The 27,557-nt window shown below is 40.7% G+C and overlaps 1 protein-coding gene across 1 annotated transcript in view; it reads left to right on the forward strand.

Annotated features, from left to right (window-relative positions):
• Window positions 1-311: 311 nt before the first annotated feature.
• DSCAM (DS cell adhesion molecule) overlaps window positions 312-27,557 on the forward strand; it is a 315,819-nt gene continuing 288,573 nt past the window's right edge. Inside the window, exons 1-5 of the mRNA XM_044250904.1 lie at window positions 312-454; window positions 8,863-9,141; window positions 12,684-12,959; window positions 16,792-17,088; window positions 17,835-18,110. Of these exons, the coding sequence (XP_044106839.1) occupies window positions 8,916-9,141; window positions 12,684-12,959; window positions 16,792-17,088; window positions 17,835-18,110 (1,075 nt within the window). The 5' untranslated portion in view covers window positions 312-454; window positions 8,863-8,915. The remainder of the gene's footprint in view (window positions 455-8,862; window positions 9,142-12,683; window positions 12,960-16,791; window positions 17,089-17,834; window positions 18,111-27,557) is intronic.

Here is a 27,557-nt window from a genome sequence, read left to right on the forward strand (position 1 = left end):
TCTGTTAAACTCACTGCACATCATTGTACGCCTGTTCTCCACTCTGATGATCAAACATGACCTTAAAACTTCATTCATGAGATTAGGTTTTCTAAGTATATATTTACTGTGCAGGATACTTACTCAAAACTCCTACTTTAGGGTAATTGAAAATTTAAAATAGCTTGGACTCAGAGTAACCGACACACTCCCATCATTAGCCTTTGCCTAGGCTTCCTTCAGGTGGGGAAGACACACTGTCTCCGTTGGTGAGATTTGAGTTGCTTTCCTTCTGTTCTAATTGGACGGTCCTTTTCTTCTGTTGCAGGATCTAGATTTCTCATCACATCCACGGGAGCCTTGTATATTAAAGATGTACAGAATGAAGATGGATTATATAACTACCGCTGTATCACGCGGCACAGATACACGGGGGAGACCCGGCAGAGTAACAGTGCTCGACTCTTTGTATCAGGTAAAAGCCCTTCGAGACCGTGGTTACCATTTCTGTTCTTCCTTCATCAGAGTCCTGACCCAGGTCAACCAAACTTGTAGAATTCATGACTCAAACAAAGACTTCTCTTTTTTCCCCAAAATATTTCAGCAACTGAAGCTATTTATTTTTTTCTTTTTAAACCAATCCTAATATTATACATTACCCATATAAGTATTCCAAGAGAAGCCATTTCAGGTTTTGTAGAATTCCACAGTCCTGCGACCCGATATGGCTTCTGCTTTGAGGGGAATGCCTCCTTGCCCTGTGTGTTTGTGTCCTGTCCACCAGCACTGTGAGGCTTCCAGTGACACATAGCTCTGAGGGAGAAGAGCATGGGCACAGAGAACATGGCTCTTGTTCCCCATATTATGTCTAACAATTTGGGGAAAAAACCCACATTGAAAGGTAAAGGGATAGTCACTCCCTCCCACTTCTGTCCAGATTTATTCTCAAGGGAGGAAAACGTGAAGGCCGTTGATTCCGCTCTGCTGGTAATATGTCAGTTTTGTGCCTTCCTTTCTAGCATTTACACTTTGAGAAAATATATACCTTTTGCATAATCTTCACCACTGGCTTGTTACTGGACCATCTGTCAAACAAGTAAGCAACCCCCTCACACGGTGATGTGCTAGCTCTTCATGGAGCCCAATTAGAATGTGAGATGTCCATCTCAGTCCTAGAAATCTGGTGCAAAATCTGGCCTTTGCCCTTGCAGCTTTAGGAGGTAAAACTGCTTTGTGACCTGAATATCTTTATCTTATTTGTAGTGATGCTTTGTGAGGGAGACGGGACAGAAAGCTGTTGACCGTTGGCATAATTAAAAACATTGCTGCCCGAAAACCCACTCACTGTGCTTTTGCTGGGCTCCTCATCTGCATTCACATCCTTAAAATAGCCAGAGTCCACCCATGTTTCCAGGGGCTTTGCAAATACAACTCAGAATCAAGACATTTTTTTTTCTCTGCACACAAAAATACCTTTTCTTTACCTCTTCTTTTTCATGCCAGTTGTTACTTTATCCCTTTATAGGTCTACATTGTTACTTCTGTTAAGGGCAAGAGCAGTCAGTGCAGTAAAATTATACTCCATTAAAAAAAAAAAAGACTGGAGAAAAACAAGTGAGAAAGTGAATGGCCTCTGTGATCTTTGTCTGTGTGGCTTTAATGACAGCGCAGTGTTCTACTTGCTCAGAATATCCTTGAAAAGATCTTGTGTATAGTCAAAAGGAATGTCGTAACAGTATCGAGACAAGAAAGGGGAAGTGTTACGGGGTGGATCTGGGTACAATATTAAATTGAATTTTAACAAAAGAAGCAAAAAGCATCTTTCCATCCCTCCAAAATGAAATAAGTAATGGTATTTTGAGAGCCCATCTTTTTTTTTTTAAGATTTTATTTTATTTATTTGACAGAGAGAGATCACAAGTAGGCAGAGGGGCAGGCAGAGAGAGAGGGAAGCAGGATCCCTGCTGAGCAGAGAGCCTGATGTGGGGCTCGATCCCAGGACCCTGGGATTATGACCTCATTGAAGACAGATGCTTAGCCGACTGAGACACCCAGGCATCCCTGAAAGCTCATCTTTCTTGAAAGAAAAAAATCTGAATAGAAAACCTAAAAAGAAGGAGAAAACTAGGGAAGAAAAAGAGAGAGAGAGAGAAGGAGAGAGAGAGAGAGAGAACCCTGAAATATGGACTTGTTTCTCTCTATTCTAAATTATTAAATACTAATTTTCAAATTTAAGTCTTAGGGTTGGAGAGGCAAATTTACTTTTCTTAATTCCAAGTTTTTTTGTTGTTGTTGTTTTTTAATAGAATGTCTTACTAATGTTTTAAACATAGACAGCAGAACTCATGTGGAAGGGTGTGGGGTTCATGAGGTCACCCAGTGGGCATTTGTGATGGGAAGTGTGGAGCCTCAGGGCACAATTTCATGAAGGAATGTCTCATGCCAAGATACTGAGCATTTAGGGTTAGAGGTGTAGCTGTAGGGTCAACTGAGTCAAGGGCCATGGAAAGACCCTTGAGAGAGTCTGTGTATGTAGCACATGTCTGTGAGGACCTTTTCTCACAGAAATGTTAATAATGTAGTTGAGGGAGGACATTATTACTGTTAGAAAATAGACCATCAACACTGAGTGCAGATGACTTTTCTAGGAATCTAAACTTTGAAGGAAAAATAAAAATGAATTTTACTTTAGATTTATAAGCATTTAAAAATGCACACATGGGGTTGGGTCTTGTGGGGGCATGCTAGTGACAAGGTTTTTAATGCTCTTAAACTCCTCCTGAAATGCAAGCAGACCAAATATAATGGGAAAAGAGAAAACACAGAACAAAGCCTCCTAGGAGCCCTCAGTGGCACGTGGTCATGGGTCGGTGTGTGGATAGAGTGCTGACCACAGTGGGGGCATGCAGAAATGGCCACTGTGTAGCAGAATCAGGGGGGCGCCAAACGGGTCCAAGCTGCTGGGACTCCGCATGGTCACAGAACTGCAGAATAGTCAACAGATACTCCTCTCCAAAGCAGAGAATCTGCCCTTGAGTGGCCCCTGGGGAAATGTATCTAGGAGCATTCACCACCCTCGGGTAGACCGATCTGAGTTCAGAGTGGAAGATGGGTACAAACAGCCATGAGAGCAGTCAGAGATGACCACATCGCTCAGTGGTGGCCAAGGTCCTCGAAGATCTCCCAAGTGTCCAACAAATACTCCTTTCCGCAGAACAAAGAGTCACCCCGAGGGAACTGCTGGCCTTGGGAGTCAAGTTGACCAGAGTGGCTCGAGTGACTCAGCATTACTAAGGGCGACAGAGGTGGTCACAAGCCCTGAGACACCCTGGAGGGCCCCATCCTATAAAATACTATAATGGATAACAGGGTGGAGGGGGTGATCATGTATACGCTACTCTTATTTGGAACCAAGACTTTCAGTGTAAGAGGAAAGATAAAAATACAAAATTTCTTAAAATGTCCAATAGAAACTATTAGTGCACACTTGCTGTATTCTTATGATGGGTCCCCAAGGTCTATACGTTGAAAAGGCCTGGATGCAATGGGCAGTGGACAGCAGCAAGCACCTCTAATGTCTAGATCCTAGTGTCCTTCTAGTACTCCCCCTAAAGGGACCATGGCTCCTTGGAAGAGTGGTGGATTGTAGTGTCTGGGACAGAAAATGTATAAATGGGCCTGAAACATTAATGGGGTCTTATCAAAATGATACAGGGGACAACTTCTGAAGGGGTTCTCCTTGGCTGAGAGTTGATGAGTTGAATTTCAAAAATAATGGTTGTGTTTGATTGATAACCATATAACATTTTAAAAACTTTTGATTTCATTATGAATACACGCACATACATATGCATATCCGTACATTTGTATATACTTTGATACACACACATATCTATTTAATAACAACCAAAGCAACAGTAAGAATCTCATTAGCCTTCGTAGGGGAAACTAGGGCACCAACTCTTGATTTTGATACTTGGTAGGTTAAAGAGAACCACAATTCTCTTTATCTTTCCTGTGACTATTGTATTTCAAAATAACCGAAGAATCCTAGTTTAGGGAGGAAAGTTCTTATTTGCAGAATAATTACATCTACTGAGTGTGAAGGAGCTATGGAAATTAGAAAATTATTTCAACCCTTAATGAAATAAGTGATTCAGATAAACTTTTTCACCCGAACTTGTTGATCAATTCAGCGTCACTGAGTGCAGGAGAGCTTCATGTTGTATGAATGCAGAGAGAGAGGAAAGGGGCTGAGTTTGATCTAATTGCTCATAAGAGCTAAATTGCAGTTTATAAGAAATACTGCCAGAGGAACATGTTCAATGACACCATCAAGAAAGAAATTCAGACTGGAGGTTTCCTATACAACAACTCACCTGGCTTCTTCAACAAGTCAAAGACATGAAAGAGAAAAGGGGGAGCCTGCTTTGAATGAAAAGAGAATCGAGAGTCATTAACTGGCTGATATACTTAGCACAATTACAAATACTAATAATGTAATAATGATGTGTTCTTAGCTTATCAGGAACAATGAATATGGTATGGATACTAGATGGTATCAAGAGGTTATTATAACTCTTGTATGTTACTGATATTGTGGTTTTATTCATTCATTCATTCTTATGTTATTTTATTTTATTTTTTCAGTGTTCCAAGATTCACTATGTATAGCACCCATTGCTCCATGCAATATGTGCCGTCCTTAATACCCATCACTGGGCTCATCCATTCCTCCACCCCCCTGCCCTCTAAAACCTTCAGTTTGTTTCTCAGAGTCCGCAGTCTCTTGTGGTTCCTCTCCCCCTCTGATTTCCTTTCCTTCACTTTTCCCTTCCTTCCCCTAATGTCCTCCATGTCATTCCTTATGCTCCACAAGTAAGTGAAACTATATAATTGACTTTCTCTGCTTGACTTATTTCATATTGCAGTTTTATAAGAAAACTTTTATTTTTGTTAGAGAAACATACTAATGATATAGTGATAAGATGACATAGGTTCTACAATTTGACCCAGTATGATAGCACCAAAGGCAAAGACCATAAAGAAATAAACAAATACATGATAAAAAAAATTTTAATGCTTCTTGTGTCTGGGTGATGAATATATGAGATGCATTATATTATTTTTCTACTCATATGTGAGTTTGCAAGTTTTTGTGATAAAAACTTATTTTTAAATATAGATAAACAGATTGAAGATGAGGGGATGAAAATTGAATGCAGTGCTGCTTGGTTGTACTAATTTTGTACATGACCAAATTTCCCCCATAGAGTCTATCTCAAGCATTGCTTAAATTGTGTATTTAAAATAGAAAAGAAATGTGCCACTTTTTTTTTTTTTTTGCAAAGTAGCTTTATTGAGATTTAATTTACCATCCATCAACTCCACCCACGTTAATTATCCAAGTCAGTGATTTTAGTAAACATAGAAAGTGGAGCAACCATCAATGTCATCCAAGTTTAGAACATTTGCACCACCCAGAAAACTCCCTGTGACCCATTTGACGTCAATCCTAATTCCCATTTCTGGCTCCAGGTAACCACTAATTTACGGCCTGTCTCTACAGATGGGCACTTTCTGAATATTCCCTATAAATCGCATCTCACAACATGTGGCTTTGTATCAAGCTTCTTTCATTTCGCATAATCTTTTGTGGTTCATTTATGTTGTAAGATATATCAGTAGTTCACCATTTTTGATTGCTGAATAATATTCTTTTGTATGTACACACCATCTCATTTATCCCTTCTCTAACTGATGGACATCAGGTTGCTTCCGCTTATTGGCTATTATGTAAAATCCTGCTGGGAACATCTGTGAGTAGGTCTTTGAGTCAACATGGTTTCACTTATCTGGGATGGATACCTAAGCAGTAGACTTCTGGGGCGCTGTAGTAAAGTGAAGTTGAGCATTTGGAGAAATAGCCAAACTATTTCCAAACTGGCCATACCACTTTACTTTTTTATCAGTAGTGTATAGGGGACCCATTTCTTCTCCACTTCTTATGAGCACCGGTTCTTGTTTGTGTTTTTTATTAAAACTATCCTAGTGGGTGTGAAGTAGTATCTCATTATAGCTTTAATTGGCATTTCCCTGGTGGCTAATGACACTGAGCGTCTTTCCATGTGCTTATTAGTCATTTGTATATCTTCTTTGGTGATATATCTATTCAGATCTTTTACTTATTTTTTAAAAAAGATTTTATATATTTATTTTTCAGAGAGAGAGAGAGAGAGAGAACAAGAGGGTGGGGGGTGGCAGGCAGAGGGAGAAGCAGAATCCCCACTGAGCAGGGAGCCCAGTGCGGGACTCAATCCCAGGACTTCGAGATCATGACCTGAGCTGAAGGCAGAGGCTTAACCAACTGAGCTGCCTGGGCATTCGTTCCATCTTTTGTCAAAATTTTGATTTTTTTTTTCTTATCATAGAGATCTCAGAGTTATTTATATTTTTTGGAAAGAGGTCCTTTATCAGAAATATTATTTGCAAATATGTTCTCCCAGTAGGTTGCTCCTTATTTTTTCCTTAGTGGTTTCTTGAAAAATGTCAAATATTTTCATTGTCATAGAGTGTAAAATATTGATTTTTTGACACTTGTGTCCTTGGTGTCATATCTTAGGTCATAAAGACTTTTTCTTATCATTTCATCTGAAAGTTCAGATGAAGAAGACCCAAGGTCATAAAGACTTTTTCTTACCATTTCATCTGAAAGTTCTATAGTTTTAACTCACACATTTAAATCTATGACCTGTTTCAAGTTAATTTTTATAGGTGGTGTGAGGTAAAGTTTCTAAAATCTTCTTTTTGATATGGATATTCAATTGTTGCATTCCTTCTATTAAAAAAAAGTCAGATTTACACAGCACTACTTTAAGCATATTTGAGAAATTTCTATCAACTATTAGTTGCAGAACAAAAATTTTAAGTGTAATCATTAGGGATTGCTTTTGTGTGACTCATGTTAGAAGTAGGCACCTTTTAAAAAAATGGGCACCATTTGTTTCCTGGGTTGTAGACTTGTTCTACAAAATAAATAAATAAATAAATAGCCATGCCCACCAAAGGAGTGACACCTTCTTTTGGTCACCTTCTCTAGCACCAATGCTACTTCCCACTCTAGGCAAAGCAATAAATTTTGTAACTATGTGGTTCATAAGAAACCCGCTTGCTCTTCAACACTTTCCAAAGTCTGTCTAACTTCATTCAGGAAACGACTGAAGCAATAAGGCCTCCACTGGCAAGAGCACCTGCTGTTGTGGGTCTCTTAGGTCTGTAATCCCTCTGGAGCCCTGCACCCAGCCATGTGAGTGAGAATAATAACGGGCTATGGAATTCTTCAGTTATAATGGACAATGGAAGTGCAGAAGAGTCCTAGAAAGGAGATTCTTAGAGTTCGTCATCATATCCCATGAGAACATTCACATTATTCTCATACAGCACCAGGGAGGTGAGAAGAGCAGTGGTATGTTGTGGATTTTATCTCCATTGGTCACCAAGGAAAGCTCCGGCAGAAGCAGCTTCTGCTCAGTGGGTTTGCCACTTTCACTCGGGTCTCCTGACTGCACCCGGTGGCTAACTGTGGAATCATAGCACTTTAAGAGACCATTCCATAAGGTTCTTTGATAGGATAGAGGATATCCAGTCCTTTGCTTTTGGGTATACTGTAGGCAGATCACAATAGCCATGGTGCTTTTCTAACCAAGGCAAAGGTAAGAAGAGTTCGGGAGCCAGGAGCCCATATATGTTCTGTATATATGTGTGGAAATCAGTGCTACCACTCATGTGTGTGGTCTAGCACAAGTTCTGAACAGGAAGAGTAACAGAAAGGCTAAGGAAATGTTACTGACTTTTATGTGGGGCATCCAAAAGAGGACCTCTGTTTTTGCATTCTTCATAATATGCCCTGAGAACATCGATTCCTCAAAGCAAGCTTGGTCATGCAGCTGCATGGTTTCCACCGACCCAGTTCTTGAGAGCAGTTGGTCCTTTTGTTCAACAGGCTCAAGAACTCAATACCAGGGAAACCTCATTTGGGAGAACAGGTGAATTATATACCGTTGTGTTGTAAAAGCAAGGCTGTGTCACATGTAATAACTATTTGATTTTTGCCACACCTTCATCATCTTCATTCCTTTGTCTGTCCTCAGAGATCGTGAAAGACATCCATGAGGACCACCCCTAAGTTCCCCTCACCCCACTCCTGACACATCTACCTTCACTCACTGTTATGTCAGGCTTTCCAATTCTTCATTGTACCTACTACAGGCCACACCATCTTTATGTGTTCGTGTGCTTGCACATTGCCTGCCAGCCCCACTCATGGAATTGGTTGTAAGCTCCATGAGGGTCTCCATGAGTGTTTCCTGTCTCATTTGTCACCGTGTCTCTAATTCCTGACTGTATACTGGCCCTGGATGTGAGGCTCAACAATATTGTGAAATGAATAAATAAAACACTTCAAATTCAATAACTCTCTATAAAACTCTCTTTTGTGTGTGTGAAATAAATTTTACTAATGTCAAACCACTATCTCTGCTACCGTTGCTCTTTTGAAAGGGGAAGCCTGATGTTCTCTGGTCACAAGATAACTCAGTTCTTGGCCTGGGCCAGCAGCTCCTATAGAGGCCTGCTGATTATGGAGTTCTTAGTTATTTAGTGGGAAATGAAAAGCAGAACCTTTTCTGCTTTAGCCTTTTGAAAATTCTGAATAGAAGAAATTTCAATGAATAGGGTCTTTCTTTTTGTTCTTTAACAAAATCTTAAAGATCTGTTGTCAATAGTTAGCATGATGTATAGATTAACTTACACACGAGGTCCTATGATTCTAAATGACCACTTCAACTCATTCACCACATCTAAGAGTTTTTCTTTCTCCTTCAGACCCAGCGAACTCAGCCCCATCCATACTGGATGGGTTTGATCATCGCAAAGCCATGGCAGGGCAGCGTGTGGAGTTGCCTTGCAAAGCGCTTGGGCATCCTGAGCCAGATTATCGCTGGCTGAAGGACAACATGCCTCTGGAACTTTCTGGAAGGTTCCAGAAGACTGTGACGGGGCTGCTCATTGAGAACACTCGTCCTTCAGACTCAGGCAGCTATGTGTGTGAAGTTTCCAACAGATACGGCACTGCTAAGGTGATAGGCCGCCTGTACGTGAAACGTAAGTTGGATGGTAGCTTGGAATGGTGATGCTGACCACCTTTGATGGAGCTCTTATTACAAGATAACTTCCAGACTCTCACTAAAGCCTTCCATTAATCCTCACAACAGTCCTGTTGAGACCAGTATTACCCCATTTTGCAGATGAGGAAATGAATGCTCAGACAGATTGCTCAAGATTACACAGCTGGGGAGGTTGGGACTTAGGATTCGAATTCAGGTCTGTCTGAACGTGCAAGATTTCCATTAGGCCACAGGAGATGCATCTGAGATCACATTACCTAACTGTTGAATTGATAATGCCCACCTTGTCTGAACACTGACAGAAGAGGGGCGGACTTGTGATGTCAATACAAGCAACAGTAGTCAGATCACAGTGTGCGACCTTGGCTGGTTTTCAGAGGCTATTTGATGTTCCTGAATGGGCTATTATCAGAAGAAATATAGGGCTCTAAATGATAAAAATGTTAGACTTGGACTCACTATTGCATATCATTTAGTTCAAATATGGTGGATATGTTTCATATATGTATAGTGACTATCTTGAGTAATGTGTTGAGAAGGATGCTGACGCCGGCCTCAGAGGAAGGAGGGGTATGACTGCAACGGGGAGCACTTTAGTCTGACACTCTCAGTTTTATCCAAGAGCACATGGCCACAGTTGATGGGCAGAACTTTGGCCAAAATAGGTGGCCCTTAGATGTGAATAGAATGTTCTTTTCATTATATATAATATTACATATCACATAAAATAAGATGTATATATATTTTTAATTTGATGAACTAATTCAACAAGCTAAATCACAAGAGTTGACAATGAAAGAGGAAGTGGTCTGTTATCCTGGCCTTTTGCCAAACCCATGCCTGTTTATGGAACTATCTTTTCAATGTCACCCTGAGCATGGACCATTCTAAACCAACAGAAGTTGTTAGCGTAGACATCCCAGAGACTGCTTGGGACCAGCTACCTAGGACGGGTGTTGCAAATATCACATAAACATGCTTAGGCTGGGATTAGAGAGAAATGGAAATAAGATATGCACAACTCTATTTCTGTAGTTGAAGAAACTTCTAGAGGCAATGATTCAGCACTAACAGCAGGTAAGAAGTATCCTCCCAAGCTCAGAATCTCCTCTATGTTAAAATACCTTTCATGGTGCCCCATTTCCTGTTGAATAAATTTATATTTAAGGATAGTATCAAACCATCCCAAGTACACCTGTCTGGTCCTATTGCCCATAGTTTTGCTTCAAAGAAATCTACTCCTATTAAATCTAACTTTTTCCTATTCTCTGTACAAACCCATTCCTATCCTGAACATTGCTCCCTCCACATGGAAGATGCCTTTCAAAAACTTGAAGGTCTCAAATATCCCATCTCTCAAAGCCCAGTGTGGTGCCCTCCCCAGAGACATCCCCACCCCCTGCATCTGATGCTCAGCTCTCAGGGTTTAATTTATTGCTTTCTCTATAAAGGCATTTAATCACTGTCTACATTTTAAAACTTACCCGTGGAAAGGTCTTAATTCTGACTATGTTTATTTTCACTACTATGCTTCTTTGCCACATCAGACAAGCCTCAAATGCCTCTTGAATGTTTCCCACATCTCTCTGACTTCATTTTTGTCTTTCTGTCTCTAGACAGAAAACATTCTCTTGGGTTCCAAATCCAACATGCTCTCCTCTTCCATCTCTTTGCCTTCACGCTCTCTTCATTCACATGGCTCCAGAGCCCTCCCCTTTGAGAATAACCCTGGATCTGCATGCTTTGCCTCGGCTTCCTTCTTGAGTGTCAGATGAGCGTATCTCTCAATTTTAGATCAGATGTTTCGCAGGCACTTCAAAACAACAAGACCACAAACCAAACCAAACTCTCCGCCATCTCTACCTTGCCAATGGCTCTTCTTATTCAAAATGTCTCACCCCCTGACCCCTCCCCCCAAATGCACTTTAAATCTTGGATTCTCTATAAGCCTTTCCTTTCTGCGTCTAAGTCCTGCCAAGTCCTAGAGACTGTAACTCAATGTTTCTCAGCCGCACTCCCCAACCCCATCTGTCCCAGACTGAGTCTTAATTGTACCTCAGCTAGAAATTGCCATGCCCCCTTACTGACCAAGTACCCATCCCTAATTTGTCTAACACAGTATGATCAGTCAATTCTCCTAAAAATGTGTTTGACCGTATATTCACTTGCTAAAAATACTTGAATGCTTCCTTTAGTCTCCTCTGAATTAATTCCGAAATCTTGAGGCCTTTTGTAATCTTGTTCCAGGTTGCCTTTGTCATTTTTCTCCCACAATTTTCCACAGAGAGGCTGTGTTTCATCCACAGTGAGCAGACACAGTCTTCCTGCACCACCTAATACACAAAATGCCCCTTCATTGCAGCTGGGCTTCGGTCTATCCATCCTTGACATCTAAGGACTTTCTTGATCCCTTTCGACATATTAGATGTCTCTGATGGATCCTATATCACTGCTTGGCTACTGTGTCTACTCTTATGTTTGTCTCCTCCATGAAAAGATTGAACTTGAAACCAGAGAGTCCTGGTGTGGTAACACAAGATGTCAGGAAAAATTGGGGTAAAAAAATGGTTGTTGCCATTTACCGATGGATTTGCAGGTGTTTGCAATCTTTAGATAAGCTCTCTAGCTGATCTCCTGCTAGCTGAGGTAGTCTCAGCCTGCTACTTCTCCGCCATCTTGACTCCTCCTCCGGTTGTTGCCATTTACCTATTGAGTGGATTTGGTGAAGTTAATTAAGCTCTCTGAAACAGCCACTTCCTCTTCTGTAAAATGGATATGATAAGATAAAATATGCAAGACTTAAATAATGTACAAAAGACATTAGTAATTATTTGGCATATGACAGTCATACCATAAAAGTCATCTTTGTCTTACTTGCAAGTTTAACGCTGTTTTTGGCTTATAATAGATGCTCAATAAATGAACTTGTTACATCCAATTGGGTTTGTTGAACTAAAATGTGGAACCTCAAATGGGAAATTTCCATCCCTGTCCAAACCAGTTAGCGTCACTTTAAAGAAAAACCCTGTTTTCATGGCCACGAATTCTAATATCCACCTGTTTTCGTACAGCTGTGTATGACCGGGCCTGGTTAAACCACATGGGGGTGGGTGGGCAGTGAGCGAGTGTGGCAATGTGAGAGAATGTCTCAGAGAAACCCATCTGTGCTGCTATATTGGGATAAGGCAATGGGCTTTAAATATTCAAATACCTCTTTCCTTACCAGTAACCAGCACATGGTGTTTCTTATTGTCAGTGGGTTAATCCTCACACTTACTCATTGGGAAAGCAAGGTGACCGTTGCCAGTCTATTTGCTACATAGAGAAGGAAAGGCAAACAATGAGGGTGCTCCCGAACAAAATGGTGCGCTATGACATAATGCTAAACATGAGAACTGTAGAGAGTATGCTTACCGTGATGCATGTGCCTTGTCAAAAGCTCAGCATGTTGTTGAAATGATGTCTACATATGTGATTTTTTTTTTACCTTCTTTTTCTTTCTCTTACCAAAATTTCCAGAGCCACTGAAAGCTACCATCAGCCCCAGGAAAGTTAAAAGCAGCGTGGGTAGCCAGGTTTCCTTGTCCTGCAGCGTGACAGGCAGTGAGGACCAGGAACTCTCCTGGTACCGAAACGGTGAAATCCTCAACCCTGGAAAAAATGTGAGGATCACAGGGATCAACCACGAAAACCTTATAATGGATCACATGGTCAAAAGTGACGGGGGCGCGTACCAGTGCTTTGTGCGCAAGGATAAGCTGTCCGCTCAAGACTTTGTGCAGGTGGTCCTTGAAGGTCAGTGGGCCTCATTACAGGGTTCGGCCACACCAGAATGCAAACCCAGAGCACTCAGTGAGAAGAACACTGAAGCAATACTGCTAAGTCCTAGGGCTAAGATTTCTCTCTGTCTGACTAGCTAATAACTCTGCCCTAATGCTCCAGGAGAAATCAGGCTAATGAAAGAGCCAGTACTGGTAAAGTTGTAAGTGGTAGACATAACAAAAGTAACTTAACATTAAGTTAAATAATGGATATTTGCCCATTCGTGTGTTTAGTTACTTGTCAAGATACAGACCGCAAAAACTTACAACTTTGAGTTTGGTTGACATCCATTACCATACACTGGAGTTGCTCAGTGATGCTTTGTTTGAAGGGCCACTTTATATGCTGTGGGGTGGTTGGCAGCATCTCTGGCCTCTGCCCATTAGATGCTAGCAGCGCTCCCTCAGAGTTGTGACAACCAAAAATACCTCCAGACATTGCCAAATGTCCTGGGGGTGGCGGGTGGGGAGTGGGGTAGGGAGAGGATAGCCCCCAGTTGAGAAATACAATTTGGCAGAAAAAATGTAGGGCAAAATTTCAGCACCGTCCTTGGTGGAAAGGAAAAAGTGGCACCTGATGTGTATAGTTGTCCCCAGTTGGGTCCAGATATTCACAAATTTAGATTAACAAAATTCATGAGGAAGGACCTCGGGTTGTTATAATAGGTCCTAGGAATGCCATTTTCTTTTCTTAATGGCCTGCTTACATATGCAGGCTGATCAATCAGCCAGGGAACAAAAGCTATCAAGGTAGCATTCAAGGGAGACATACATTTATCACCAGATAATTGAACTGACTTTTACCTGTATGTGTGTGCATCTTGTTGGAAATTATGTCTTTACGTATAATTGAATATTCATTTGGTGTACATTGATTAAAATAATTGCATGACTTTCATATAGCCTCAAGAGAGAAAAAAATATTTATGTATGAATATAAGTTTAAATGTCTTGATGCTCTTCAAGGATATTTCTATTATTTTTTTAACCTTAACTAATTTTAAGAAGAAGCAGGCTTAGCAATGAGATTCCTATTTTGATTCAAGCATTTCCTTGTAGACAGTTTCTTAAAGCAGAGGTGAAATTAGCTGAAGGCATGGAACCCATATTAAATGCCTGACACTGCGATCCCCATAATAATTAAGGGCAGAGAGTGATCCATTCGTACAGAGCTGGTTTGCTGCTGCTTATGCGCTGTGGTCCTTACACATCACTCTTTAGATTCTTTGCAGAAGAAGGCAAGAATACCTGTCTAGGCCTAGTTACCGTGGCAACTATCTTGTGTGACTAAGAAAACCTAAAGAGCATATTGATAATCCATAATGATGTCAAAAGATTTCAGGTTACCAGAGAATGACAGCAAGAAAGATTTCAAAGACCCTCGGGTGTCACTGGGAAAATAATGTCTGCTTTCATCACCAAAAAAGCCTGTCACTTGAATAAAAAAAGGGGGCAGAGGACCATATTGAGCATACTCCCAGATTTATTTACCGCATGTCAGTTTCCATTCAGGACAAGAAGCTTCACTTTTTTTTTTTTTTTTTTCCTCATCTGAGAGATGACAGTGCTAATGTAGCAAAAGAGAGCAGAAGTGTAATTATAAATACGTATCTAGAATTTGCCTTAAGATGGTGTCTATCTAGTATCCTTGGATAGAGCCTCCTATTATTCCCATTGAAATATCTTTAGATTAGTGTAAATTTTAAAAACTCACAATACCATGAGCTAAGAATGGCCAATGATATAATGCAGAATCTGGGAATATTTTGTATGAAGCCAAAGAAACTGGAATTGAAGTCTAAGGAAAATGAAATCTAATAATTTTAGGTTCAAGATCAAACCACAGTGACTGGAAAATGGAATCACAGAAAAGTACAGATCCTGTTTTAGGAAATGATAGAAGAGCATGTTATCTGACTAAACTGCAAGCACGTACAAATTATGAACTTGAAACCCAGGGTGGAAGAAATGAGGACAGTGACAGTCTGATGAGAGGGCGTTGATTGAAAGGAGCGCTAGGAATGTTCTGGGGGATGAAATGCTTTACATCGTGCCCATGTGAGTGGTTACACAGTCTAATTATTTAACAGACTCATTCTTACACTTAAGGCTTGTACATTTCACTGTATGTAAACTTCATCTACAGAGAAAAAAGTAATAACTGAAGAAAACTTTAGTAAATAGATGAAAAATAGATAATAAATAAAGATAAAGATAACAATAAAAAAGGTGAAAAATAGATAAAAGAAGACGAGATTTTAGTGTATGTTGTAACAATCAGTGCAGAGAAGTTTACAGCTTAGCACATCCTGAAAAAAAAGTGAATTTTAAGATTAAATGAAATAATATTCCTAAGTATCAATGACTGATTATGTACAAAGAATAACAATCACAGCAGCATCTAACTTCTCCATAAATTAAGGCGGAACATGCTGAAGCAGTGTTTACAGTGTTCTAAGGGCAAAGGCAGAGGTTCTTCACTTCCATATTATGAAGTCCTTGTTTTCATCTTTTGTACTAAAGCAAGACGCTTACAGTCCAAGAACACTGAAATACTCTACTTACCATGAGGGAAAACAAACAAACAAACAAACAAACAAAAAGCATAGTTGGGGGCCTTCTCCAGTCACCCAGGAATCGGAATGGAGTTGACATTCAGGAATTTGCAAGAGGAAAGATGGTGGAGGGCTCAGCACAGCACCCCATCAGAACCCTACATACCGGGCCTCACTGGCCACAGAACTAGGCTTCCAAGTTTCCGGGGGGCTGGGGAGGAGAAACTCTTCAGACTCCTTGGGAGTGTTAACAGTTACCTTTCTGGGATGGCACTGTGAGGAGGCTTCAGATGTGTTCCTTCATTTGTTTGGCTTTCCAATTTGTCAGTGATGCATTTGTGATTACTACCATACACGTGAGGGAGATGGTTCATATATACGATAGAACAGCAATGGAATATGAAAATTTTATCTTTGTTGAAAATATTGGAAATTCCTACGGAAGATTCCCTAAGACTAGAACTTACTTTGCCTGGGATACTCTGAGACTGTGCCTGTCCTCCTGGCATAATTACTCCTCTCTGTTTCATTCTCAGAAGTGTCCCAGGTTGGGTGACCAATTGTATAGCCGTCGACTTAAGATACTTACAGAGATATTTAATACATACTGGAAGGCTCAAAGTCTATTTGGCTTTTACCCACCCTCAGAGCTTTCATAGACTTTTACATGGACTTAACATTTATCATTAAAACTATAAAGGATGATTTCTTTTTTTATTTAAATTCAATTAGCCAACATATAGTACATCCTTAGTTTCAGATGTAGAGTTCAATAATTAAAGGATGATTTCTTATAAGAAAATGAATGAGGTGAGATAATCAGTCCCTCAGTCTTTCCTTTATTCCCTGGTGAGCAAGCCCTAATTATTAAAGAAGTGGAAAGTTAACATGACCATTTAGAGGGGTGAATTTCCTTTGTGTTTAAAACTTCCGTGGGGGATGTAACAGTTCTGGATTGTAGACTTCTTGGGAGCTGACACCGTATAACATGGGCGTCTGGATTGCGTAATTTTTCTTCTTATGACAACCAGGAAATGTATAAGTAATTAAAGCTTGCTAATACTGTATTTGCCCATTTTGAAAATGTAATCTTGTTCTGCTTGGAATTTAGCTGTATCTCTAAAGCCAGACTTGTTTTTTGTAGTATTTAATAACCACTTACACCCACCTCCCAATTGTTAAACAAATAGACTTGGAAGTTGTTTAATTATTTGTATGTGCCACTTCCTTCCATAATTTGTCTTCCCGCAGATGGCACTCCCAAAATTATTTCTGCCTTTAGTGAAAAAGTGGTGAGCCCAGCAGAACCAGTGTCCCTCATGTGCAACGTCAAGGGCACACCCTTGCCCACCATCACGTGGACCTTGGATGATGACCCAATCCTCAAGGGGGGCAGTCACCGCATCAGCCAGATGATCACGTCGGAGGGAAACGTGGTCAGCTACCTGAACATCTCCAGCTCTCAGGTCCGGGACGGGGGAGTATACCGCTGCACTGCCAACAACTCGGCAGGAGTCGTCCTGTACCAGGCTCGAATAAACGTAAGAGGTGCTTGTCAAATCAGCTCCTCAAAAAAACACACATAACTCATTGTAGTGGAGAAGAAGGTTTTTGCATGCACCGAGCTGAGTCTTGGAATGCCAAAACAGATCAACTGTTGCTTCCCATTTCCTACCCTTTCCTTCTGACTCCAGTATGGCCCTGATTGGGTTAATGTGGGGGGAAAAATGGCATTTTGGTTTCTTTAGTCAGCTTGCTCTCTTCGTTACTCTCAGATATGTCCACTTGATCTTTCCTTTCCTGGTTTATGCTCTGCATGCTCTTTCCTTCCTGCTCTCCTTCTGTTCTACTACAGTCACAGTAAACCTTCGTGTACATGGTATTTTAACTGACATTCATAGTGCGACATGACATAACCTCCATCTTCATAACCTACTTACAGAGACAGTTTAAAAATTGAATTGTTACCCATGTTTTCACAAAAACAGCATGACGCTTCAGTGCAGACTACTTTTTTGATTAAATCACCTCTTATCTTGTAATTCAAAATATTTTAACAGAAGTAGTTGATAATGTACGTTTTTAACACTTCATTCAATTGAAAGTAGTGAAACTAGAAGGAAATAAAGAACTTCTTAGTAGAAAAATCTAAACCCAGAAAAATTGTTTAATTGAAAAAGATGTTTTCCATGAAAATAATCTACATTTTTTTTCCCTCAAGGAAAAGTGTACTCATTTCCACACATGAGATGTACCCTTAAAGTATTTTCAAGAGTATCTTTGCGTCTCTCTAGGGCCTGCAAGCATTCGACCAATGAAAAATATCACAGCAATAGCAGGGCGGGACACATACATCCACTGCCGTGTGATTGGCTATCCCTATTACTCCATCAAATGGTACAAGAACTCCAATCTGCTTCCTTTCAACCATCGCCAAGTGGCATTTGAGAACAATGGCACTCTGAAACTCTCCGACGTGCAAAAGGAAGTGGATGAGGGAGAGTACACATGCAACGTGCTGGTTCAACCGCAGCTCTCCACCAGCCAGAGTGTACATGTGACCGTCAAAGGTAAGGTTGCACTTACCGTCACCACACAGCCTGTCATGACCGTGCTTTTCCACCAGAACCGTGATCAGGGGCGGGGGGTCCTTAGAGGATGCATATTTTCAGTAGGGCAGTTACAAAGACAGGGATGATAGGGTCCATCAGAGATGCTGACCTCTTTATTCCTGCATCTGGACAAGACCTGTAGTTGGTGTAATTTTTTTCTTTTCAAGTGGATTTTTGGGTTGGTTTTCTAGAGGTTATGTGTTGTCAGTATTACCATTAAAAAATAGACATCCTTGGCGTTGTTATCTAGTGTCTGACAGATCATTTTAAAGCACATACAGCTGTTCCTCCACTTACCATGGGATTATGTGACAATACAGTCATGGTAAGTTAAAATGGTAGTAAGTCAAAAATGTGTTTAATACATCTCACCTACCAAACACCGTAGCTTAGTCTAGCCTACCTGAAACATGCTCAGAATCCTTCCATAAGTCTACAGCTGGGCAAAACCATCCAGAGCAAATCTGACTTTAGAATAAAGTGTTGAATATCATGTAATTTATTGAATACCATTCTGAAAGTGAAGAACAGAAAAGTTGTCTGCATGAAGAATGGTAGTCAGTATCGGAGGTTTACCCTCCTGACCAAAGGCTGACTGGGGGCTGTGGTCCGCTGCTGCCACCCAGCATCACAAGAGAATATCTCCTGCATGTCAGTAGCTCTGGAGATTCAAATTCAAAAGCACAGTTTCTACAGAATACACATATCACCATCATTAAGTGGAAAAATTGAAAGTTGAACCATCCTAAGTTGGGAACCATCTGAATCTTTCTTTTCCTAAAAACTCCTAAAAGTAAGTTCTTTCAGAATCCAACCAGAAGAGGTTTTCTAATGGATAAGGGCTACAGACAAACTTCTCATCTTGAGTAGTTGAGATGGTCAGAGCAACAATATAGGAATTATGTGATTAAAGTGACCCACCGAAAAATTCCTCGACTTTTAAATGATTCTTTACATCACAGAATCTAACCATCACATGAATTTGGGGGTCATGCAACTCAATCTCAGTCTTCTTATCGGTAAAGACCACGAAAATGACAAGACCCACCCCAGGACACACAGCCCTGTAGGGGCAGACCCTTAGGGGAAGCTGTTTCTTCTATCCCCTAAATCAGTTTCTTCAGCTGAATGTAAAAAGAAAATGTTCAATTCTGGAAATAATCCACATGATGCAGGTCATGAAAATAATTCTAAAATGCTACGAAACAATAGCCTTCTGCCTGCTAAGCTATCTGTCTGAGTTATTCCTACATACCGATAATTGTTTTCTAATGTTATAGGTACAGAGTTACATAGGATTTCCTTGGTCATCCCCAACCTTTTTTCTCCCTGCAAACCTCCTCAGTTTACCTCTTCATGATACATATAAACACAGACACACACATACACACGTGTGTACATACAATCTATGTAATATTTTATGTATTCTATGTTATATGTATAATACAATAGATATATTGCACATAAATAATTTTGAATATTTTATTTATTTTTTAAAAGAGTTTATTTATTTATTTCACAGACAGAGATCACCAGTAGGTAGAGAGGCAGGCAGAGAGAGAGGAAGGGAAGTAGGCTCCCTGCTGAGCAGAGAGCCTGTCGCAGGGCTCGATCCCAGGACCCTAAGATCACGACCAGAGCCGAAGGCAGAGGCTTTAACCCACTGAGCCACTCAGGTGCCCCAATAATTTTGACTCTTTTAAAAAGAGCCAGATATCTTTAGAATTTTCTCAAGTCATTAGAATTTCTTGGTAAACCAGACTATGATAGCTACATAAAAGTTCATTTTTGGTTGTATTTATTTCTTTACCATTTATGAAACATCTGCTCGATGCTAGGTTTTACTCTAGGCATTGAGGAAAGCAGGGATGAAAGATAGACAAGCTTCGTCCCCTGTGGCACTCCCCTTCCAATCAAGAGAGATGAACAGTAAGCAAACAGAACAAGTGAATGAACCAGAAAACACTTTATAATACTCAATACAATGTGGAGGAATAAAACATGGTGGTATCTTAAAGATTAGCTGCCCTGGAGAATTAGGAGCTGTATCGATAAGTGTTTGGCACTTTAGTGTCTTAAAATTCATCAGTCTATCATGCCCTTCGAACGAATGTCTTATCCACACCTTGTTTTGTAACATGATAAATTGATCATTTAGAAATTACTGGTTTGCTGAGTTACATGGATCTTTGAAATATCAACAAATTTGTTGAATAAAATCAAATTCTCATCAGAAAAGTCTTTAAGTATTGGGAAGCTAGAGGCTCATAGCAACAGGTACAAGTTTTACAAAATTCTACGTTTTTGCTTAAAAGTTTGAATTTCAGTATTTGCAGCAAATACAGTCAGTTGTGATCATAGGAAAGGCAGGCTATATCTTGTGGGGTTTTTTGTTTTGTTTTGTTTTGTTTTGTTTCCCTCTAGGACGGTGTCTGCCAGTTGCACAAGCCTGAATAACTATAGCTTTTAGGTAGCCATTCTTGGAGGAAACAATAGAATTCCATGAAAAGAGTGCTTAGTGGAGCTTGTAATTTAAATAAGTCACAAGTGCTTTCCTTCAAGACAACCGTCCTGTGCAGCAGGCAGACGATGCTTTGTGCCTTCTTCCATTTCGTGACACAGAGCAGAGAACACTGAAAATGACACCCACTCAAGGTTTAAGTTTTATTTAAAATTATTTTTATGGATTCATCCATAAAACCAGTTTCAAAAGCAATTAGAATTGGGTAGTGGTAAACAACAGAAGGACGACTCCTACATTTTGGTGGCACTGCCATGATTTGGGCTAAGGCCTCCGTGGTCTTACCCACTGTGACTTCTGTGTATCCATGCAGAGGTCAAGCCAATGAGAAAACTAAGTAATTTCTTAGTGTTAAAATAACAATGGTTATCTTTTTGCAAACCCCTAAAAATGTTCTCAGGGGTTCCTCGGGGTCTTCAGACTACATTTAAAAAATATCTACTCCAGTGCTATTTCACTTATTTCTAATATTTAACTGTTTTTGGATGATGTGTCAAATGAGCTTCTCCACACATTGGCCTTTATCTCCTTGTATGATGATATCTTTCAGGAAAAGTTGCCAGAAGTGTGACCGTTGGATAAATGGATACAGATATTTTAATATCAATTTTTAGGAGATATAAATTCAAACAAAGACCATTTGAATTACTCACTTTTCTTCTTAAAATTTTCTAGACTAGCCTAAATCAGTGTATTAACCTTGATTCTTTTAACCTCCAGTGACAGAAACCAACTCCAACTAGCTTACACCCAAAAGGAGAATTTATTGGCTTTTATCACCAAAGTTTCCATCATTTTTAGGAAACAAATGAATCAAATGGTTTTGTTTTCAGGAATTTCTTTTCTTGGGCACCAGGGTGGCTCAGTCAATTGAGTGTCTGCCTTTGGCTCCGGTCATGATCCTGGGATCTTAGGATCAAGCCCTGCATCTGGCTCCCTGCTAAGTGGGGAACCTGCTTCTCCCTCTCCCTCTGCTTGCCACTCCCCCTGCTTGTGCTATCTGTCAAATAAATAAATAAAATCTTTTTAAAAAAGGAATTTATTTTCTTCTAGGTATATAATATATAGAATAATCATTTTCAGGTCCTTGGCAAGGATTGTCAAACAAAAGGAAAATAATATTTTGCACAGTGTTTCATTACAATTGCCTGGCAGGAAATGGCTGGCGGTGGGCAAGGCACTTGTAGGGATTTGGGATTTGCAGCGCTTAACAGGGTAGTCAGGGAATGCTTCTTTGAGAAGCTGACATTTGATCAAGGACATAGAAGAGGGCAAGAGAGCCAAGCATGTATCTAAGGGAAAGAACATTCTAGACAAAGGGAACATAAAGAAGGCAGACTTGGCCACCTGGGAGGCCAGCACAGAGGCTGTGTGGCTGGAACAGAGTCAACACAGGGTAAATTAAGAAGGGTGGGGTCAGAATTATCAGGACCCTTTCATGTAGGACCCAGTACAGCAGGGATGAACTCTAAGGGGTTGAGTTTTTCCTGAGTGAGATGAAGGGGTTGATCAGATGATTTTAAACAGAGATGTCACAGGGCCTGACTATATTGCAAAAGGATATGTCTGACTCTTGTGCTGAGACAAGGGACAAGCAGGCCCTTTGCTAGAAAGCTCATGCAGGAGAGAGGTTGGGGCTTAGGCCAAGGAGAGTACAATGAGGGGGTGAGGAGCAGACAGGTTCTTCTCAGTGGGACTGCCTGATGGATTGGATGTGGATGAAAGAGGATAAAATTTCAGCCTGAGCAATGGAAAGAAGAACTCGCCCGTTAGTTGAGTCAGCAGAAGATGCAAGGAAGCCATTTAAGGGAAGAAATTGGGAGTCTACTCTTTGATGTATTGAGGTTGAACTATTAAATGGGTCCACTAAGTAGGCAGTTGGATAGACAGGAGTGGAATTCAGGATGGTGGAATCTGAGCAGTAGATTTGGAGACATTGTGAATAAACAATGTGTAAGTCACAGGCTTGTGTGTGACTGTCAGGAGCTGTGGACCTCACTGCAGATTCTCATTCATAGAGGCAGGTTCATCGATGCCTCAGCCGGACTCACATTAAAACCCATTCACCAAGTGTCTGAAGATAAAGTCTGATGAAATTTATACAAGAACTGTTTAAATACAAATCTGCCTTTCCTAGAAGGGGATGATCAATGGATCAACCATGATCCTGTGATTGCAAAGAGCAGAAACTCCAATCAGACTGGTTCAATAGCAGTTGTAACAGTGTGAGGAGGGGAGAGGTAGGGATGGAGATCAAGGTTGCATTACACTAAGCTTTGGGAGGGGCAGTTAGCATAAGTCTCAGAAAGGCTTGGTCTAGATATTTTTTTGAATTATTATTTAAAAAAAATTTGTTTCGGGGGTGGAATCTAGTGATTCATCAGTCGCATAGAACACCTAGTGGTCATTACATCACATGCTCTCCTTAATGCCCATCCCCCCCACCTCCCCTCCAACAACCCTCAGTTTGTATCTTAGAGTTCAGCTTCTCCTATGGCTTACCTCCCTCTCTGTTTTCATATTATTTTATTTTTCCTTCCCTTCCCCTATGTTCATCTGTTTTGTTTCTTAAATTCCACATGAGTGAGATCATTAGCATAATACCCTCTAGTTCCATCCATGTCCTTGCAAATGGAAAGATTTTTTTTGATGGCTGACTAGTATTCCACTGTGTAGATACACCACATCTTCTTTATCCACTCATCTGTCAATGGACATCTGGGCTCCTTCCATAGTTTGGCTGTTGCGGACATTGTTGTTATAAACATTGGGAGGCAGGTGCCCCTTTGGATCACTGTATTTGTATTCTTTGGGGTAAATGCCTAGTAGTGCAATTGCTGGATCATAAGGAAACTTTACTTTCAACTTCTCAAGGACCCTCCATGCTGTTTTCCAGAGTGGCTGCACCAGCTTACATTCCCACCAACAGTGTAGGAGGGTTCCTCTTTCTCTGCATCCTTGCCAGCATCTGTCATTTCCTGACTTGTTAATTTTAACCATTCTGACTGATGTGAGGTAGGATCTCATTGTGGTTTTGATTTGTATTTCCCTGATGCCGAGTGACGTGGAGCAGTTTTTCATGTGTCTGTTGGCCATTTAATTACCATCTGAAAGTTCTCTTTGTTCCTTTGGTTTCCCTCTACACATCATTCACTCAGAGCAGCCTCTCTATTTGGCAAGAAAACTCTCGTCATCTCTGGATTCACGTGAGCTTTCCCCCATGATTCTGCATAGGGAAATCAGAAGAAGGGACTCTGGGAGTCTCTCTACAGATCACCATCCATTCGTGGACCAATCACTATGGCCAGAGCCATGCAGTGTCTGGACAGGCTGCCTGCTTCCACCCATACCCCCTTACTAGGGAGAAGGTTGAACTATTGAAAGAAGGAGGAAAATGAAAATAATAGCCATAGCAAGCTGTCTTAAGATAGTAAATTAAAATATGAACAGGACTGAGAGTGACTCCTGACTGTGTATTCACTTTACTTAGTAACAGGTGTTCAATAATAATAATAATAATAATAATAATAATAAGGCCCCTACATGGGTTAAAACCTCAGAAAATAAATTCTATCCAGTGGTTAAGAATTCTCCCCAAAAGAAACCAACTCCAGGGATCAGAAGAATCATGTTAGGTCATGGAAGCCAAGCAAAGACCAGTGATAGAAAGTGTGAGGGAGAGGCATCTGGGTAGCTCAGCTGGTTAAGCATCTGCCTTTGACTCAAGTCATGATCCTGGGGTCCTGGGATTGAGCTTTGCATCAGGCTCTGCACTCCGCGGGGAGTCTGCTTCTGCCTCTCCCTCTGCCCCTTCCCACTGCTTGTGCTCTCTCTCAAATAAATAAATAAAAATATTTAAAGAAAGGGGGGGGAAAAAAGGAAGTGTGAGGGAAGGAGCCGGATGGAAAGAGGATGTCAGGTGCCGAAACCAAATCAGACAGACAAGGGGACGAAGAAAGTAGAAAGCCCTAGATGCAAGATGACATTGAAACCAAGCAGATTCCTACGAAACCTATAATAGCCAAGAGAGCAAAGCTGGAGACGTCCCTGGCAGTCTCTAATGGTTGCCTTCTAGATGACAGGTTACATCTCTCCGTGGAGCCTCCCCTATAGGAATACCACACACTAACACAAATTGGATCAGGAAGACTTTAACAGCGGGTTTGCCAGGAAGCCTGGAATACTGAATTTGCTAAACACTGTGTTCATTGGTGTTGATGAGATGTCTATAATTTTTTTTTTTATGCAGATGTCTGGGCAGAGGAGAGAGCATATCCTTTTGGTGAATCGTTGCTTCAAAAACGATTTAAAAGGAACATTTCCTAAACGAAATACGGTTGTTGGCTACCCCAGCTTACATTTATTCCATCTTTTCTGTGTTGACAGAGGAAACTGTAGTCCCCAAAAGAGGAAATTGCAGGCTGGGTGAACAGGGTTAACCCCACGTAAGCCTGCGTGGGACATCCCAGGTGAAAGATCACAGTCTGACATCCCCTTTTATTTATTGACTCACTGGTCATAGTTACCCACTTTGCACCCTAGCAAAGATATTAAATAGTTCAGTTTAAAAGGCCACTTGCACTTCTTGCTTAAGATTGCTTCTAACTTTAAATATATAGTAATAATTATACACCACGAATGGTTTTAGCCTTTACTCAGATGTCATTAGAAAGGTTGTAACCAGATTGACTTCTGAACACTTACATTTGAATTTTAAAATGTTTGGAAAATGAAATATGTAAATTCAGCCACAGTCCAGTGGCCGGGATTGTAGTCTATATATGCTTCTAAAAGATTAATAACATTTACTTATTTCAATTATGATAAAGATTATGATACGGGAAAAAATAAGAAATCAACTAAATTGTAGGAAAAGACTGATTTTTTACTCTCTCTGTGAATCGGTTGGAAAGCAGTCTGTTCTTATTTTATTTACATAAATACAGTTCGATTACCTTTCTTGTTAGACTACACAGTGAATATTTTGCTCAGATAATTTCAGAGGAGCAAATATGTTGACTTACAAGTTGGTTTCCTTGGAAAGTGGGCCCCTTGTTTCCGTCAGTAATTCCACAAATGGGGGGAGCACATTGTTTTCCTCTTGTTGCCCAAGGATTCTCTGCTAACTGAACACAGCACTGTGTGTATGTGTTTGTGTGTATGAGTGTGTATTAGATGACATTTGGAAAAAATACTGTTTCTCTTTCTCTCTCTTTTAAGATTTTATTTATTTATTTAAGAGAGAGACAGACAAGTAAGCACAAGCAGGGGGGAGGGCAGAGGGAGAAGCAGCCTCCTGGCTGAGCAGGGAGGCCGACATGCGGCTTGATCCCAAGATCCTGGGTTAATGACCTGAACCCAAGACAGATACTTAAACCCCTGAGCCACTCAAGTGCCCCTAAACAATACTATTTTTTATTTGTGTCCTTTTTGCTAATAGTCTGGGACCTTTGATTATTTTGTAGCATTGACTTACAAAATTTGAAAAAAACCAAAACTTCATAGATCAATTTAAACACCATGTTAATTATTGATAATGCCTAAAACTTAAGCAGTTCTGAGTTCTGTTAGCCAACCAGAAGCACAATTTGCTGCTCTCGAACAAGTCGGGAGAAATGAAAGTCAAATTCCCTTTTTTCACTTCATTTCAATTTAACAGTAGGGTTATATTTAACACATTTCAAAGCGTTTTCTGTCTCATTTTAGGTGCCACAGTGAACTTGAACGGTGCCTAATTGAGTGTTTTAATTGCTAGGGACCAGCACTGCCAGGAAAGTTAATTGGCTGCCACATAAAAATGTCACCTTCTATTTATATTTATATAAAACTTTATAGTTTACAAACACTTTCATATGTGTAACCTTAATTAATGCTCACTGTGACTCTGTAATGTAGAGGAAGCATAAGCAGAGAAACAGAACAGAGAGTGAGCGGAAGGCTTGCTCAGAACTGTCCAGTAATGTCGTCAGGATTCAAATACACGCCTTTGGACTCCAGGTCACCCTGTAGTGTGTTTCAGAAAAGCGATCCACGTTGAAGTTGGAAGCCAGGGTGGAAGCAAGGAGGAATTAAGACAAAGAACCTGGGAAGGAAGCTATTAAAAGTTTAAGGAGATGATTTAAAAAGGAAGGGAGTGAGATTGTTGATGGTTTGATTTAAGAGAGGGAACGAGATCTAGTTACATGGACAAGCAGTAAAAGGGGGAACGGATTTGGAACGTGAGGGTGGGGTTGGACCCAGGCCACTCCAGAAGTTCTGGTCTGGGTGACGGAGAGGCTGAGACAGGGAACCCGCAGTGTTAGTGGCTTGGGCAAGGCTTATGGATGGTAGGGTTTGGTTAAAAGCATCTGGAACAGCCTCCTGGATTCAGACCATAGGAACTCTGAAATGCAGATTTGGAGGGTTCACATTAGTAGAGAGAGGGGGTGAGAGAGAGAGAGAGAGAGTCAGCACCATAGGTGGTCAACAGTGTCTGAGAAGCATCAAGCTTTCAGAATTATTTTTCCCGAGTTTTTAAAATAAACGTTTGCCAATAACCAGATGAGACGCTGCAGCTGCAGCTGGACACACAGCAAGAGCGATCACCAGCATCAGCTCCTTCCTATTTCTTTTCACCATGGTCTTTGTAGCATTTTCCCTTCCTGATTTAGCACACGCCTTTCTCCTGTCTTGCTCCGAAGCGAGGGAAGCATTAGGTGTCATAGGCAGTATGTCCAGCTGAACACTAGTGACCCTCTGTGTTCAGCAGGGACCAGGTTCTGCGCAGTCTGACCTACGGATTCTGCCCCAGCGCGGCACTTTATTGTAGGCAGCACCTGCTCTGTGACCATAGCCGTCTGGCAGTGTTGCCAGGGCTGCAGCTGGGGAGGTTAATGCCCAAACAT

Source organism: Neovison vison, chromosome 6 (genome assembly GCF_020171115.1).
Source record: "Neovison vison isolate M4711 chromosome 6, ASM_NN_V1, whole genome shotgun sequence".
In the NCBI taxonomy this organism is placed as follows: domain Eukaryota; kingdom Metazoa; phylum Chordata; class Mammalia; order Carnivora; family Mustelidae; genus Neogale; species Neogale vison.